We start from the raw sequence: 17913 nt of genomic DNA, 5'->3' as shown, positions 1-17913 counted from the left end.
TATCTTCAATCTTCAGTGAAGATACGTAAGTAGCGTAAACTTCAGGAAATACTATTCGGACCCTTGCGGGCTCGCTTCGCTCGCCACGCTGCGGGCACAGTGGCTCGCTTCGCTCGCTACATGGATTTATTCCCCCTCCATGCCCACTTGGATGGTAGGGAATGACGTTGGATGGTAGGGAATGACGTTGGACACTGGCTTATAAGCTTGTGTCAAACGTTATTCCCTACCATCCAGGTAGGCATGGAGGGGGAATAAATCCATGTGGCGAGCGAAGCGATCCACCGTGCCCACTGCGTGGCGAGCGAAGCGAGCCCGTAAGGGTCCGAATAGTATTTCCTGAAGTTTACACTACAGTACTTACGTATCTTCAACACACATCCAGCAGGGGGCCTCAAAGATACGGAAGTACCGAAATTTGAAATGAAAAACCTATCCAAAATCCCTTTGATACAGTTAAGTGAAAATAAATAATGCGAAAATAACACCATTTTCACATTATTTGAGATTTTTTTATATATATATATATATATATATATATATATATAAATATGCCCCATAATGTGAATTGGGGGCAGTGTGGCATATATTGGTGAATTGGGGGGCACAGTGTGGCATTTATGGTGAATTGGGGGCACAGTATGGCATATATGGTGAACTGGGGGCACAGTATGGCATATATGGTGAATTGGGGGGCACTCATTGTATTGCAGGCACAAGGATGCTCTTTGTAGCTACTGGATAGGGGACAAATGAGCATGAGTGTACCGTGCCCAAGATTCCTGTTGCCAGCCGTGTTCCTCTCCCACACACACACACACACTGCATCTGCCTGCTGAGGCACACTTACCCCAACTGTGCCTGTGTGCAGGCGTCCTAACCTCAGCTGACACCCCTATGTAGGCGCCTACCAGGAGACCTACCGTATGGCCGCGGGTGTCCTTTGCCAACCCTAAGGCCGGGCCCAGGACAGGTCACGCCGCCCCCAGCGGGCAGACAGAGCATCAGGTTATTGTATGTCTCTCCTATAGCTGTCAGGCTGCCTGTGTGAGTGACCCCCTCCACTCCGAGTCCTCTATGTCAGTCAGTGATGATGTTCCCTGCCCTCCTGCCAGTGTCTCACTGTCACCCCCTCCATGTCCTACCCATCCGTGCCAGTGAGTGACCCCGCCCCCATGGTTGTCACCAGCTGCCAGCAGCAGCGGCGGCGCTTCCTCTCTCCCAGCCCGTGTGTGTATGTGCGGTAATCTCGCGATACTCGGCCCCCCCCAGCCACTGGCCCGGCCTGTCAGCAGCAACAGCCGCGGCGTGTATCCTGTATGTCAGCCTTGTCAGTGCCTCCGGGGAGCGGCGCCCACTGAGGCCTGTCCCGTACCCTGCCCCGGGGACTCCCGGCCATGGCGTCCGACAGCGACACAGAGGAGTTCTTCGATGCCCCCGAGGATGTGAATCTTTCCGTCTCCCCTATAGTGTGAGTATCGGTCCTGTATGTGCATCACCCTCTCTCTATATGTATCATCCAGTACCTGTCCTAGTATGTGAGTATACTTATGTGTCTCCTGTAGTGTGTCTCTCCTGTATGTGCATCACCCTCTCTCTATATGTATCACCCAGTACCTGTCCTAGTATGTGAGTATACTTGTGTCTGTCCTGTATGTGCATATGTATCACCTAGTAGTACCTGTTCTAGTATGAGTATACTTGCCTCTCCTGTAGTGTGTCTGTCCTGTATGTACATCACCCTCTCTCTATATGTATCACCCAGTACCTGTCCTAGTATGCTTGTGTCTCTCCTGTAGGGTGTCTGTCTTGTATGTGCATCACCCTCTCTCTATATGTATCATCCAGTACCTGTCCTAGTATGTGAGTATATTTGTGTCTGTCCTGTATGTGCATCACCCTCTCTATATGTATCACCCAGTACCTGTTCTAGTATGTGAGTATACTTGTGTCTCTCCTGTAGGGTGTCTGTCCTGTATGTGCATCACCCTCTCTATATGTATCACCCAGTACCTGTTCTAGCATGTGAGTATACTTGTGTGTCTCTCCTGTAGTGTGTCTGTCCTGTATGTGTATCACCCAGTACCTGTCCTAGTATGCGACTTCTCTCATTGTATGTAGCATCAAGTATGCGCATGGTTCCTGTGTGTATCCCTCTCCTAGTATGTGAGTATCACTCCTGTGTGTGTGTCCCCCTTTCGCTATACTGTATGTATCACCAAGTATCTGTCCTAGTATGTCAGTATAGTCCCTATTAACTTTCCTGTACTGTGAGTATCGTTCCTCTGTGTGCCTCAACCAGTATTTGTCCTCCCCTGTCCAAGTATTGTATGTGAGTTGTAGTCCTTTCATGTCTCTCTGGTATGTATGTTACTCTCTCCTAGTATGTGTATATGTCTCCTCCAATATCTTCCCTATATGCTTCTTTCATTATGTCTCTTCCGCTCCCCTAGTATGTATGTTACCACTCCCATTATGTGAGTATTTTCCCTATGGGGGCATTGCATCGGTAAGGGATAACTGCAAAGCGCCTCTGTATTGGTGGTGGTGAGGGCATTTTACTGCCAATAACATTGTTAATATTCCCTGACACCCCATAGAGCTTTGCAGGAAAATTAGCTGTGTTACTGGACTGTAATGTGCCATTATGTGCGCAGTGGAACGTCGCTTAGAATTGAATTCAAACTTATGTCTTCCTTTCTCCTCCCAATTCACCCAATATTACCATCCATAGATTGCATTACCCATACATTGCACCCTTCTTTTTCTTCTACTATACAAGCACCTCCCTGTATATGTATCTACCAGGCCTGACTTTTATCCCTACTTTATCTCTTCACTTCTTTCTGCCTTATTAGCCGTTTTATGGGGCCTATGTATCAAACCTTGATGTGAGATAAAATTGTGAAATATAGATCACCAACCAATCGGCTCCAAGCTATCATTTCTTAAACACAGCCTTCAAAATGTAAGTTGAGCTGGGCATACACGGCCAGATGAAATGCCTGTCAGACCGACAGACATTTTATCTGGCAGCCTGCCAGCCGCAGATGTCCGCGACATACACTGTGAGATTTCTCACAGTGTATTCGCCTGACATCTGCGCTCCGCCTCTAGGGGAGGAGACATTTCCCTGTTCTTTCCATGGGAAGGAACACAGGAAATATCTGTCTGTCTGTCGGCCGCGGCTGGGCATACACAGCCCGATGCGGCCGACAGTCACCTCGTAAATATCGCATCGGACGGGCATGCTGGACAATCCGCCATGCCAGACCGAGCAATGTTTAACAGTCGGTCGCCAGCACACGTGCTACAATTATTGGGGCGATCTGCGGATATCGGGCGGATCCCCCCGATAATTCTAGCGTGTATGGCCAGCTTTAGAAGCTGATTGGTTGGTGATCTATATCTCACATCAAGCTTTGATACATATGCCCCTATGTTGGTTATATGTGAGAAGATGTGCCTCCTTTCCTCCTGTGATCTGTCCTTGCTGTCACTGACACCTGTTCCCCACATTCTTGGAATCCTGCATTGTCTCACATATAATTATACCTCTGTCATCAACATGTTACATGCAAATGTTCATGTCTGCTCCCATCTTCCTTCAGTATGGATCTCCCAGCAATCTCTTGTAAGCATGTTTAATTATCATTTTTACATATGTGATCACTTGGCACCTCATTTTACATATGTGATCACTTGGCACCTCATTTTACATATGTGATCACTTGGCACCTCATCTCCCACTCACTCCTTCTCTCTGCTTTCCTCATCATGTTACACATTATTGCCTGTCCCTTAATGAGGAGTCCTCAATCATGGTGCACTCTGTTACATTTATGGCTGTGCATTCCCAGTCTCTTTACAGTAATGTGTTCATGCTTTTGATGTCTGTTATAATTATCAACCTTCCTGATTTTTAAAAGCTGCCTTCTTCTACCTGTGTGTTTGTATTTTAAAGAGGTTTCCACTGAAAAACAAAAAAAACGGATTTGAGTAAATTGTTCCTTCCCAATACTGCTGCTGCCATCAGATTTATGTAGCAGGTTCTTGGTGCCCAGATATAGCGGAGCTGCTGCCATTCACCTGCTGTATTATGCTGCTTTCTCGCGGCAGGAGACAGCCAACAAAGACTCTAATGGAGATACTTTGAAAGCAAGTGACCTCCACCATAGTACAGTTATTGGAATGGGAGGGGATCAAGTAAACTTTTTATTTTGAAAGTGGATAGAGCCTTCAATTCTCCTTCCCCTACAGTCATTTGTAAAATCTTAATTTGTTAATATATATTGGGTCTAATTCTGGAGTTATGATAGATTGTACTTATGTTGTATATAGTGTAGTCTAGTTGTGGAGTTATGATAGATTGTACGTATGTTGTATATAGTGTAGTCTAGTTGTGGAGTTATGATAGATTGTCCTTATGTTGTATATAGTGTAGTTTAGTTGTGGAGTAATGATAGATTGTACGTATGTTGTATATAGTGTAGTCTAGTTGTGGAGTAATGATAGATTGTACTTATGTTGTATATAGTGTAGTTTAGTTGTGGAGTAATGATAGATTGTACTTATGTTGTATATAGTGTAGTCTAGTTGTGGAGTTATGATAGATTGTACTTATGTTGTATATAGTGTAGTCTAGTTGTGGAGTTATGATAGATTGTCCTTATGTTGTATATAGTGTAGTTTAGTTGTGGAGTAATGATAGATTGTACTTATGTTGTATATAGTGTAGTCTAGTTGTGGAGTTATGATAGATTGTACTTATGTTGTATATAGTGTAGTCTAGTTGTGGAGTTATGATAGATTGTACTTATGTTGTATATAGTGTAGTTTAGTTGTGGAGTTATGATAGATTGTACTTATGTTGTATACAGTGTAGTCTAGTTGTGGAGTTATGATAGATTGTCCTTATGTTGTATATAGTGTAGTTTAGTTGTGGAGTTATGATAGATTGTACTTATGTTGTATATAGTGTAGTCTAGTTGTGGAGTTATGATAGATTGTACTTATGTTGTATATAGTGTAGTTTAGTTGTGGAGTAATGATAGATTGTACTTATGTTGTATATAGTGTAGTCTAGTTGTGGAGTTATGATAGATTGTACTTATGTTGTATACAGTGTAGTCTAGTTGTGGAGTTATGATAGATTGTCCTTATGTTGTATATAGTGTAGTTTAGTTGTGGAGTTATGATAGATTGTACTTATGTTGTATATAGTGTAGTTTAGTTGTGGAGTAATGATAGATTGTACTTATGTTGTATATAGTGTAGTCTAGTTGTGGAGTTATGATAGATTGTACTTATGTTGTATATAGTGTAGTTTAGTTGTGGAGTAATGATAGATTGTACTTATGTTGTATATAGTGTAGTCTAGTTGTGGAGTTATGATAGATTGTACTTATGTTGTATACAGTGTAGTCTAGTTGTGGAGTTATGATAGATTGTACTTATGTTGTATATAGTGTAGTCTAGTTGTGGAGTTATGATAGATTGTACTTATGTTGTATATAGTGTAGTTTAGTTGTGGAGTAATGATAGATTGTACTTATGTTGTATATAGTGTAGTCTAGTTGTGGAGTTATGATAGATTGTACTTATGTTGTATATAGTGTAGTTTAGTTGTGGAGTAATGATAGATTGTACTTATGTTGTATATAGTGTAGTTTAGTTGTGGAGTAATGATAGATTGTACTTATGTTGTATATAGTGTAGTCTAGTTGTGGAGTTATGATAGATTGTACTTATGTTGTATACAGTGTAGTCTAGTTGTGGAGTTATGATAGATTGTCCTTATGTTGTATATAGTGTAGTTTAGTTGTGGAGTTATGATAGATTGTACTTATGTTGTATATAGTGTAGTTTAGTTGTGGAGTAATGATAGATTGTACTTATGTTGTATATAGTGTAGTCTAGTTGTGGAGTTATGATAGATTGTACTTATGTTGTATATAGTGTAGTCTAGTTGTGGAGTTATGATAGATTGTAGTTATATATAGTGTAGTCTAGTTGTGGAGTTATGATAGATTGTACTTATGTTGACTCTGATGCTTTCACTTAGGGGCCTATGTATTAATAATCGCGGCACCGCTGTGATTATTAACGTTACATCTCGCCAGGAATATTTAAATTTTTAATGAAAATATCCAGGCTATGTACTACCAGGAACTCGCAGGGACAGCGGTTGCGGTAACTGCTGTCCCCATGAGTTATATCCCTGGCATTTTGGAGAAGTCTTTCACAGAAGTGAAACACTTCTCCGGGGGAAGCTGGCACAGCGCATGCGCACAGCGTCATCGTCCGGGTGCCAGCCAGGAGCTGCGAGGGAGAGATTGAAAGATCTCTCTCCTTCCCCGGGAGCGCCCATAGACAAACAGTGGTTTACGCCATCTGAAGATGGTGTGAACTTTCGGGGCTAAACCCGAAAAGCTTTGCCTTTTGGCGTTTAGTACATAGGGGTCAGGTCGTAGTCCCCATTGACAATAATGGGGACTGCGATTTGCAGTGCTAATTAGCACTTTGCCGGAGATTTCTGTGAAATCTCCTGCAATGTGCCATTAGTACATAGGATCGATACATAAAATTATGCAGAAACTGCAGTTTGTGCATAATTTTTTGTAAAAAAAATGACTTGATACATAGGCCCCTTAACGAGTTTACAGTTCATCTAAATTATATATCTGTAGTGCATGGCAGATTGTACAACTGATAGTACTCCGATGATGGGCTCCTACCTTCAATGATCTCAATAATTCTATACCATGTCATTTTAGTATTATTTTGTCTGCGAACATATATTCAGACAGAAGTGGGTGATAGTATGAAGGTTTTTGCTATTGTCGCAGTACTAGGCATCAGGGTTTTTGCTTTGCTCCATTCACAAGGGTTATGTGTATTCAGTGACGTTTGTGTATTGCAAGATAGTTGGAGTATTATTTTTTTATGCATATGGGGTTATTGATTTGCAGCATGTTCCTAAAAAGAAAAAAAATCTGTGCGTGATCATAGCACAAAGAATCATGTGGAGAATTTTTTTTTTTTGCCTGTTACTGATGGGAGTCTGACAGAGCAATTCAATTGTTGACCCAATTGACAGTACCACGGACGCCAAGATATCTACTTGTAGCCTCCTGAGATAGCCAGCAGAAATCCGTTAAAAGTCAGTCTTTTGGGCTAACAAACTGTAATTTTGTCAGCACGCTCAGTAGTTTATCTTTATTCGTCTGAACCCAGTGATTTGGGCGCGACATGCACAAAAAGTAATGGGTGCCCAAATGATTTGAATATTGCCCCCCGATTTCCCACCACTTTATATGGGAGATCAGGCGTGAAAAAACAAATGCATTTTCCCTTATGGGAGTGGGACCCATAGCTTGAACTCCTCCCATGCCTGGGTAGATTTAATCTGCCACTGTTTGTGCTGTATGCAGTTAAGAATATGATAAAGTACATGGGACAGCATTACATTCATAAGTGCAATTACAAATTGACTCTGTAATTACAGTAAGCAACATAAAAACATGTCCCTTCATATTGGACTTGGACTGGTGTTACAACTAGGAGAAACTTGGCTAGAAGGTCAGTGTTTAAGGGGTGCATAAAATGCTTAATGTGTGACATGTCAAAAACAAAAGATGCCAGCCTGGCCTTGCTCCACACTAGAAGAGGAACGGGGTGGAGTGCGGAGAGGTGGTATACTGTATTGGACCTGGTTAGTTTACAAAAGGAACTTGTATTTGAGCTCGATTTAGCTCAGTCAGTTTACTTTGGAACCATTTCTATTTTGTTTAATCCTATGCAGAAATTATGGTTGTTGTTTTTTTTTTTTACAGAGTTTATCTGCTCAGCCTATGAAAAACCATAGACATACTCTTCTCATAACTCAACCTATATTTAACCTTTCACATATCTCAAATGTAAGGAATGCATAGCCAGCAACAGACGTCACTGCTTTTACTACGGATCTTGGTATATTCTCTTTATGATTGTTATTCCATTCTGGACGACAAATATATAGCTTCAATTCTTATTTTATGCAAGCATGGTTGTCCGCAAGACTTTCTGTGGCCCCATGTCCTTCATAGTCTCTGAAATATAATTGTGTCTGGCTGGTGAGCAAGTAGTTATAAGGGATACGGCATACCTTTATAGAAGAATTTAGACATCAAAGTAATAATGTTACTGCTGCCAATTAGACTCCAATGTCCTGCATATTTCATGAAGTTATTGATCAAGGTGTCTGATCAGCTTTTATTGCCTAGTTTGCCGGGCTCACTGTCTAGTATATTAGGGCTTGGACGTCACTTTACAGTTATTTGACTTCCAGGTCCGAAAACGACAGATCAGATACTTCCTAAGTTGCTCATTGTCTGCCCAGAGAAATACTATAAAATACAGTAGGCCTATATAGCTAGCGTATACATTCTCCTGCCCAACCCCAATTAGGTCCATATATCTAGCATATACATTCTCCTACCCAAACCCCAATTTGGGCCATTCTCCCACTGGTATTCCATTTATGTAAAAAACACATATAAACACTATGCAATTGCACATGCATCTGACAAGTATTTGATATGTGGTTCATGGGTGAAGGGGAATCTCTTGTAATAAATAAATGGCCATTGTAGCATGGGGTCCCTCTGTCATAATAGAAACCGGTATGAAGCTGCTCCGTGCAGGACTGGTACCTCTATGCCCCCTTACCTCAGGTGGGATACTGTACTGAAAAAGACTGGAGCCCTTCCTGGCAGTCCCCCAAGCAGTGAGCGCTGAAAAATATTCCACTATAATATTAAGGAGTCCCTAAGCTTGGCATTATTCTGAATTATTAAAATAATGTATAGAATACATACACAATTGACTTTTATTTATATAAAGCTCTCCAAACTCTCATTCACTAATTAAGAAAAAAAAAATCTTTAATTCTCATCAACTTGGATTTAGAAACAAATATAAAAATAATAGACAATGCAAAGTTCTCAATAGGCGCCCTGCCAAAGAATGAGATGAGCAGGAGTGTCATCAGTTGCTCAGCCAATCACAAAAGGATTCACACTCTAACTGCCTCTAATCACATGAGACAGGCTGGCGGGGAGGGGGAATTCCTGCTTTGTTACCACAGCGATGGAGAGTCTTGATTTTGCATGTAAGACCAATTTGGTGTTAAACTCCATTTATGTGAATGGATAATTCTTTTGATTTTTTTTGTTTGTTAATCGGATTGCTGCATGCAGCACGCAAACTCACTTTAGAATAACCAGGAAAAACACAGCACTATTGGGTGTAGCGGTGAAGCCCATTTCCTATTGGAATGGGCATATTAACAAATTGTACTGTTTAAATTGTATGTAATATCTACTGTTCACTGTAGGTCCGGCGGCAAGCAAGGCGTCGGACCCAGAGCAAGGGCATTTGTGCGCGCGCCCGAAAAGGGGGCATGGCCAATGCAAGGGGGATGTCTTTATGACACGTCCCCTGTTCGTCACTCTTGGGGGCGTGCCCGGCACCTACGGACACACCGGACAGCCCCCAAGCGCTGCGGTTACTGTGAATGAATGCCGGGCACATGCGCCCAGCCTCCATTCACCGGCGGTGACCGCTGCTCTTCCGTTTTCCCCACCTGTGGGGGCCCGCGGGTTGAGGACAGAACCCGCAGGTTGTTTCAGCTGATCGCCGCGCTGGATGGCAGGGTGCTTTCTGCCCTTCAGAAATAGGGCAGGGCGCGGAGTCCCGCGGGAACACTAATATCTATGTATTTTCTGTAGGAAAAACGTATTTTCTAACTGTATTACAAATGGCCAGTCTGTAAGTAACTGCTGGGGAGTTATGTGGCTGGATTGAACAGCAGTCCACAACGCCATCAGAATTGCGCCTTTAGGTAACCGCTATTCTAGTGTCTATCAAAGGGGGGAGGTGTGATGATGGGGACCCACCCACGCCTAAAATATGATCTGCAAGGATGATTAATGTATCATAATAACTGCTCAGGAGGTATGTCATCTGGAACGAACAGCCAGACACTTGCATGTACAAATTGATTATTCTGTTTTGAGATGCTGATCAAAGGTAAGGATATTCCCTGCTGAGAGGCCCACGTAAGCTGGTAACCCAAAGGCTGTGAGACAGCCAGTCTAAGTTCTACCTTAGAGAAGCCCAGCAATTTGTGAATACCCCATGGGGGTCAGGGACATCGGGGACATTTTATTGTAGCAAGGTGTGAAACGAGCTCTCAGCTGTGCTGGTTTAGCCAGGAGGCCATAACTCCCTAGGGGGCCTATTCATGACGCGCATCGTGATCGTGAGTGGGGACTCGCGATTTACTCTCGACTTGGGCATATTTTACACGATCTGTCGCCCCGATGCGTCGGAATCGGCCAGATTGTGTAAAATGTCGCTGTGTGTGTAGGCACCTTAAGTGTGCATAATTGTATGGCAGGTAAGGGCAAAGGCTTACCTTGTGTTTTTAACACTAAAGTTGCTCTTTGCTGGTGGCAGTTACCAGGTTTAGTTAACCACACGTGCTGAGGTAACCTGTAAAAGTCACGGGCGGCGATTCTCAGATTGGCGTATCTGGAGGGTCGGCCTCCGCAGGACCGTGACATTAGGTATGTAGACAGTGCACTTCCACAGAGGAGAATTGCTTTTTCAAGAGCAGTGACATACTTTAAACGCACTGACGCGGAGCAAGCAGCAGCCAAAAAATGTTCCGCAATGCAGATGCACATGCAATTAGGAATGCATTGGGTATGAATGCAGATTGGAATCGCATTCATTTTCACAAGCAGAATTTTAAGTGTTAATGCATAGCTAAATGTGGGCAGGTAGGGAGTTTCTGGTTGCCTGAAAAACCCCCTCCCCAGCCTACACCATGATGACCACACTATAAATAGCATATAATACTAAGTTGCATGTTTTTAAGATCCCCTCAGTGTCACAAATTAAATAATTAGCAGCACCTGTAGATTTTTTTTTTTTTAATTTGTGAGCCAGTAATGAATACACTTGTGCACCAATTAGGAGATCTGGAAAACATGCACTGTCAGCGGTGCACTGATATAGACCATCTATAGGGTCAATTATTAGTACTGTATAGTAATACACTATTCAGTGCATAAGGATACCAGTCATATGTCCAGGGCAGTGCTAGGTTCTTTTGCTGCTTCACTAGATTCCAGAACTTGCTCAAATGCTCTGGAATGGGGCCCACATCTGAAATAAAACATTCAGCTCAGGCAGGATGGGCTACTTCCGCACGTAATGGCTTACTGTGATTGCTGGTGCTGTATATATCCGAATTATTACATGCACTATACTTCTTATGTCATATATTATAGCTGGTTAAGTGCTAATTATGCCCTCTTCATGGACTGGCCACACTTCCTTTAAAATCAAGCATTTGGAAACCCCCCTCTAGAAATCCTGCACTTGCCCCTGTAGTGGGTAAGTGCCCTTAGTTGTAGACTATTTTTTAGCTTGTTCCCTTACTGGACTCCATTGCATGAAAAGCTGTTAAGCCCACAGAATGGTTTCCGGCACTGTGTCATGCAAATTCTGACCCAAAAGTTAGTTTAGTGCATAAGGAAGGTAAAATAAAGTGCTAAATCGTGCCCGCACTCCAGTGATGCCCAGATTTGGCAGGTCTCTTATGGGACCATTTATCATTGTATATTTGAGGTTTAATCCCCAAAAACACCAGTTTTCGGGGTTAACTTCAAATATTACGTTTCCCCCAAATGTATGAAGGAGGGACCTGCAGCAGCTATCTCCAATACCTGCTTTGATCCCTCCATTCCCGCAGGCAGCTGCATCCCCCATAGGTTTCTATGGGGGATGCGATGCTGCTATATTTACCAACCTCCAGGATTGCCATGCATTCCGGATATTGGCCCCCGCAGCTATCGCCATCTGAAGATAGCGTTATCCGATGTAGCCTATGGGAACCCTCCCCGGCAATGGCGGTCGTGCATGTGCAGTCAGTTGGACTGTGCATGCTCAGCAGCCCCGGCGGCTATCTCGGAGCCCGTGTCCCTGCATGTGCCGGATGATACATGGCTATCATATTGCTATCACATTGCTATCATATTGCAATGCGATCATTAATTGTCTATGACAGCCAGCAAATTGATAAACTAAAATAAAAAATCTTATTTATCTTCCACTGAAAACTAATTTTTGTTAAACTAATTAATAAATTGGTTTGAATTGTATAATCATAGGGAGCTCTATTAAGTTAAGTGTTGGGACCCCGCGGTGTAAGCCCCAGAGGGTGAACTTAACGTGGATTTCTCCTCGCAGCTTTAGGAGCTGCAAGAAAGAGTCCTCGCTAAATGCACCCTCTGGGGCTTACCGCGCTGGGTAACCCATAGATACCAGGAATCAATGGGTTAGCGATGCATTAACTGCCAGGGGAAATTGCCTAATAATTGAATAGCTCTGGGCATTAAACAATGAGCCTTAGCCATGCGGTAAACACCGCTGCTGATTGAATCTGCATCTAATTGTGCAGTACAATTCCCGATATCAAACTGGGCCTTGTCTGCAGATGAAAATATTGCCATTCATTCCGCATTTGCCATTGACTTAAAAGGTCAGGATGTCTAATGCTGGCCATACACTAGCGCGATTTTGTGCCAATTACACGATTTTAGACTCCTCTTACGATGCATTGTGTGCAAATCGTGCAGTATTTAGGTAGGAATATGATCCGATTTGCGCTCCCACTGCTCTTACATCATATCTTATGATCAGACGTGCAGCTCATATCCGTCGTAATCGTATGTTGATCGTGCCGTATATTTGCGCTTTCGATGTATCTGAGCGGCGCCATTTAAATCTATTACGATATCATGTTTTTAGTGAGGCATACGATCGATCGTATCACGACCCGTCGTATAGGGACGAATGATCGTATGTGAGATCATATGTACATCGTGTGTCAAAAAGCACCAAATCGTGCGGCCGGGGAGTTCAAGGGAAATCGTATGCTGAATGGCATCTTATGCTGGACGTACTAATGTATGGCCAGCATAACACGTGTTTACAGTCTCAAGCAGCCATTGTAAGTGTGTTTATCATTTTACCATGTGTTTTCTATCGTCCTTCATTTGTACTGTTTGCTTGTAAGTTTTGGATCTTATTGTTCATTAGCCTGGCTTACTCATGTATTTAATTTTTGTCTGAGCTAATGGTCCACACTGATGTTTTCCTTCTATCTGCTATAATATAATTTCTGTATTTTTTTATATGCATGCTGCCACGAAGAAGGTATAGTAATAGATTTAGTTATTGCTATGTCCTGATATGCTGCATTTGGAAGCAATGGAGTTAATGAGCCGTTTGGCACCAAGACATTGTTCTACCTCCTGCTTGTGTAGGTGTAGTTCCAGCCCCATGCCTTGCCAGGGTGTAGTGTGCAAGTTGCATATAGAATTAGAACTGCCAAAACAAGCACATTGCTATACAGCACGTCCTCCGCTGTAGCAAACAGTCGCTATGTCACTTTGCTAATGCATTTTGGCTGCTTTGATTCATGCTAGAGGCACTTGCATTATGACTCCCCTTGTCCTCTCTGCACATATTTTCCAAGCATAAGACAGTGTATTGCTAGGGACAGTCACTGATGCATGACTGGAGCAAGTCAGAAATCTGCCACGACTGCAAGTTTCACTTCTATGTAGCTCCTAACCTGCAATGAGATTTTATCTGGCTGTGAAATGAGGCTGCTCTACCTTCATTTACTCACCCTGTTAATATGGTCGAAGAGAGTGTCTTAAGCTGAACCTATATTGAGGATTTAGCTATTTTAAAAAGCTGTATTGCCTATGAGCACTTCTGTTTTAAGGGTACAGTCTGCTCATATTGCTCACCTCCCTCCAGCTAGTAAAACCAATGGTATGTTCAGTCAGCTGTGTCCTGAAAACATGTATAAACCCTGCTCACAGCCGGAATTCTTCACATGCTGAAGAGGTATAGTGGCGAATGCACTGTTCAGGAATGCTTGATTTAATAGGGTTTTATTTTATGGGGTAGATTTTAAAAATCATTTTATGATCTGCGTAACATTTAGTTAACTAAGGATACAGAGCTATCCGAGAGGAAATTGTTGAAGGCTGTTTGCAAGCTGCATGTATAATGATATATGATATATAATGATATGATATAACAGTGTTCTGTTGAGTCTATACAACAGTGATGATGTTTCCTTTCTAGAATGGGAGATGCGAATGTAACGTTTTGCTTAACTTAAAGTCAAAACGATTGTTTATAAATAGGCTATAGTTTTCCCTACACCAGTGAGTAAAATGTAATTGTATAAAACAACATCAGTAAAACTATTCGCTCTATGGAAAACTTATGAGCGGGATATTCACTGAAACATTTATGGTCTTTCTAGGTAAATTAAGTGGAGATTATCTCACACTTTGCAAGCTGGGTACACCTAGATGATATTTTGGATGGTTTCAGACCGATCAAAACGACAAATCGTTCAAATTGTACAGTGTGTACCCACTATGCCGGGCGGTGCGCGCTTCTGTGGGGTTGTCAGCCACATCGTTGGGTCGACCCTACATGCGGCTCAATCTGACGATGCGGCTGACTACCCCATGCAGTGGGATGTGGCAGCAGCCAACATGTCGGGCACTGGATCGTCTAATGTGTACCGGCTGCCTGATCTGTCGGCGGGGGTGTTGCCCGTCTGATCGCTGGGCACACACATTTAGTTTAGCTTTCTTGTTTTAAAAGATAATTCCATGTCGATGTTTCTAAGTATTGGCCCAAATACAATCGTGAAGCTTAACAGTGCAAAGATAGTGTTCTAGCTGCAGGACTCTTGTAATAAGAGAGAGCGAGCAAGCGAGGTGGGGCAGTTACTATTCAGGAGCTTCAGTAGTCAGGTGATCTGTTGTTTATGCCTTTCCTTGTACATATTCCAGACAAGTCTGGGGTCCACAGTTTGCTGCAGAAGCTGGACCCTCAGGAATTCTGCTGCTTGCAGTGATGGGGCAGTACCCTTTCAAGAAAAATGTGACTTCGCTATATTTTCCCCATGCAAGATAACTAGGGCAGGATAATTTCAATGGGCCAGAGTCAGGCATTACTAATAGATTCATGCTGATCTTGGGTCTAATGTAAGCTCTTATATTAGATCCAATTATAGCAGAGTTCGGTTAACCACACTTGTACAGTACTACTATACAACCAGATAAACTATCTGACAGATAGTGAATAACATTGATTACCTTGTTACAATGGCACCTGTCATAGGTGGGATATATTAGGTAGGAAGTGAACACTCAGTTCTTGAAGTTGATGTTTTGGAAGTAGGAAAAATGGGCACGTGTAAAGATCTGAGGACTTTGACAAGGGTCAAGTTGTGATGGCTAGACGACCGGGTCAGAGCATCTCCTAAAAGGCTGGTCTCGTGGGGTGTTTCTGGTATATAGTGTTTAGTACTTACCTTAAATGGTCCAAGGAAGGAGAAATGGTGAACCAGCAACAGGGTTGCCCATGTCCAAGGCTCACTGATACGCGTGGGGAGCACAGACTAGCCCGTCTGGTCCTCTCCCACAGAAGAGTTACAATAGCACAAATTGTCGAAAAAGTTAATGCAGACTATGATAGAAAGGTGTCAATGCTGACCCCTGTCCACCACCGAAAGTGCCTATATATATTTTTTATTTGTGAGTACATGGTCTCCAGCACAGGGATCACATGATTTGTATCTTTATCTGGTTTTACAATGGTTACAATCTTGTATTGTTTTCATAAATGTTATTCCATTCACATTATACTCTTTCTGCTTTACAACCACAAGAAAATTAGGACTGATATTTCCCACATGTGGAAACTTCCATAATTGTCTGAAATATCTGTGATTCATCTGATTTATAATGTATACTTGTGCAGTAAGTCTTTATTTCACAATATGCTAATACAGCATGCCTGCTCAGGATCAGTTCAACCCATCTGTGGCTTATTGAGTAAAAATGTTTCATAGGTGTCTAAGGGCAAACTGGGGTTATAAGTTTTGCATCATGTACAGACATAGCATGAAGGTGACCATAGTTCCTGAGATGGGTTTGGAGGCTATTTCAGGATGTGACCTGTATTAGGGGGATACGTTCAAGATCCTGGCAGATGAGATTCTGGCAGTCAGAATGCAGACACCAGAATCCCGACGCCGGCATACTGACCGCCGTAATCCCGAGGGTAAGTAGCGGGGTTAGGTTTAGTAGCGTGCCCGCTAGGCTGTTTTAGCGGGGCCTTGCGCCCTGCCCTCCTTCTGGAGGGCAAAAAGGACCCTGCCCTAACCGTTCAGCACATCTGGTAATACAGCCTGCGGGTGTCGTCTTCTCCCGCAGGTTGCAGGGTCCCGCAGGTGGGTAAATGTGCGCTGACCCTGTCACCGCCGATGAATAGACGCTGGGCGCATGCGCCCGGCATCTATTCTACCTGTCAGCAGCTCTTGGGGGCTGCCCGGCACATCCGTAAGTGCCAGGCACGCCCCCAAAAGTGACGAAAAGGTGATGCGTCTTATAGACACGCCCCCTTTTCAATTTCCTTTGGCACGCACAGAACTGCCCTCTCTAGCTCCGGCACCCTGCCTGCCGCCGGAGCTAGAGTGAACACTAGGTTTAGGGTGCAGGGAGGGTGAGGTTAGGTTTAGGCACTGGGGGAGAGGTTAGGTTTAGTCACCGGGAGGGGGGGGGGGGGTTAGAATACCGAACGACAGGTGTTTGTATGCTAACCTTGTCAGGATGCCGGCGTCGGGATTTGTGAACGCTGGGATCCTGAACGCCGGCATCCCGTACCCACCCCATATTAGGTACTTTCATAAATTACCATTTTAAATCCTTTTATAATATTTATATTGTGCTAGCAGTACAAAACACAATGTTTTACCAGTATGCTTCTTTATAAACGAGTATGCTTTGTAATAAACATTGACTTTAAACCGCTTAAATATAGTTGTATAACTTTATTAAATGTGCCTTTGTAACATGGCAAATATATATGTAGCTATGTTAAGAATAGAAAAAAAAAATCATGCATAGGTGGAGATGTATTAATCCTTCTAAAGGGTGGACAAGGGTAGAAGTTGCCTATAGCAAGCAATTAGCTCCTACTTATGATTTTATAGAATGTATTTAATACATGCTAACTAGCAGCTGATTGGATGCAATGTACAACTTCTCTACTTCTCCAGTCTTTAGAACACTGGTTCGCAAACTCGATCCTCATGATCCTCCTGCATGTTTCCAGGTCTCTAAGTAGCGCCTATTGAGACCATTTAAAAACCACAAATACCATTATCAACGCTGGACGTTCAGACTTTCATGTCGTTAAATGGATAGGCCCCTTTAAGGTAATACTTTGTTAGATATTTGTACAACATGTGCACTTTTGTGGCAGTTGGAATATATTACTACGTATGTCTGTTAATTCTGCAGTGTGACCTTAGTTGACAGTTACAATTATCTTTTTAAAGCAGGTTCTCATAATAGCATACACCGAAGCTTCAGTTAACGCGTTTATATTCGGTGCTTGACTTGCAGGTGTTAAGTTTTACTTGTGACTCTTGATTTTCCATTTTAATACTTTTGTAAATATCCCTTTGTAAATATAAAAATTCAAAACTCTGGATAGAATTATGAACATTAGTTTTATTTTCGTTTGTTATTTTGCCTGCATTTACCTGTCAGCGCCATTTATTAGGTTTAAGAAAGCTTGGTCATCGTCGTCTTTGCATTGAGCCCTGTCACCTCCCTGCCCCAGTATCAATGCTGTAGCTTGAACACAACTGCCTGACTCGGGAAGATGATCGGGGAGTGCCAAGGACAGCAGACTATTTCCACCATAGTGATTCAGACCGCTGGGATAGGAAGTATGTCCGTCTTCTGCAATCAA

At 42.8% G+C, this 17913-nt stretch overlaps 1 protein-coding gene across 1 annotated transcript in view; it reads left to right on the top strand.

Moving 5' to 3' along the window:
- Nucleotides 1-1140: 1140 nt before the first annotated feature.
- Nucleotides 1141-17913, top strand: part of WDR44 (WD repeat domain 44) — a 93454-nt gene continuing 76681 nt past the window's right edge. Inside the window, exon 1 of the mRNA XM_088452960.1 lies at nt 1141-1471. Coding sequence (XP_088309086.1) covers nt 1398-1471 — 74 coding nt within the window. The 5' untranslated portion in view covers nt 1141-1397. The remainder of the gene's footprint in view (nt 1472-17913) is intronic.

The sequence above is a fragment of the Taudactylus pleione genome, unplaced genomic scaffold (assembly GCF_031769625.1).
Source record: "Taudactylus pleione unplaced genomic scaffold, aTauple2 ptg000039l, whole genome shotgun sequence".
NCBI classification, from domain to species: domain Eukaryota; kingdom Metazoa; phylum Chordata; class Amphibia; order Anura; family Myobatrachidae; genus Taudactylus; species Taudactylus pleione.
Note: the sequence above shows the minus strand (reverse complement) of the source record. Positions and strands in the feature narration are given on the sequence as shown.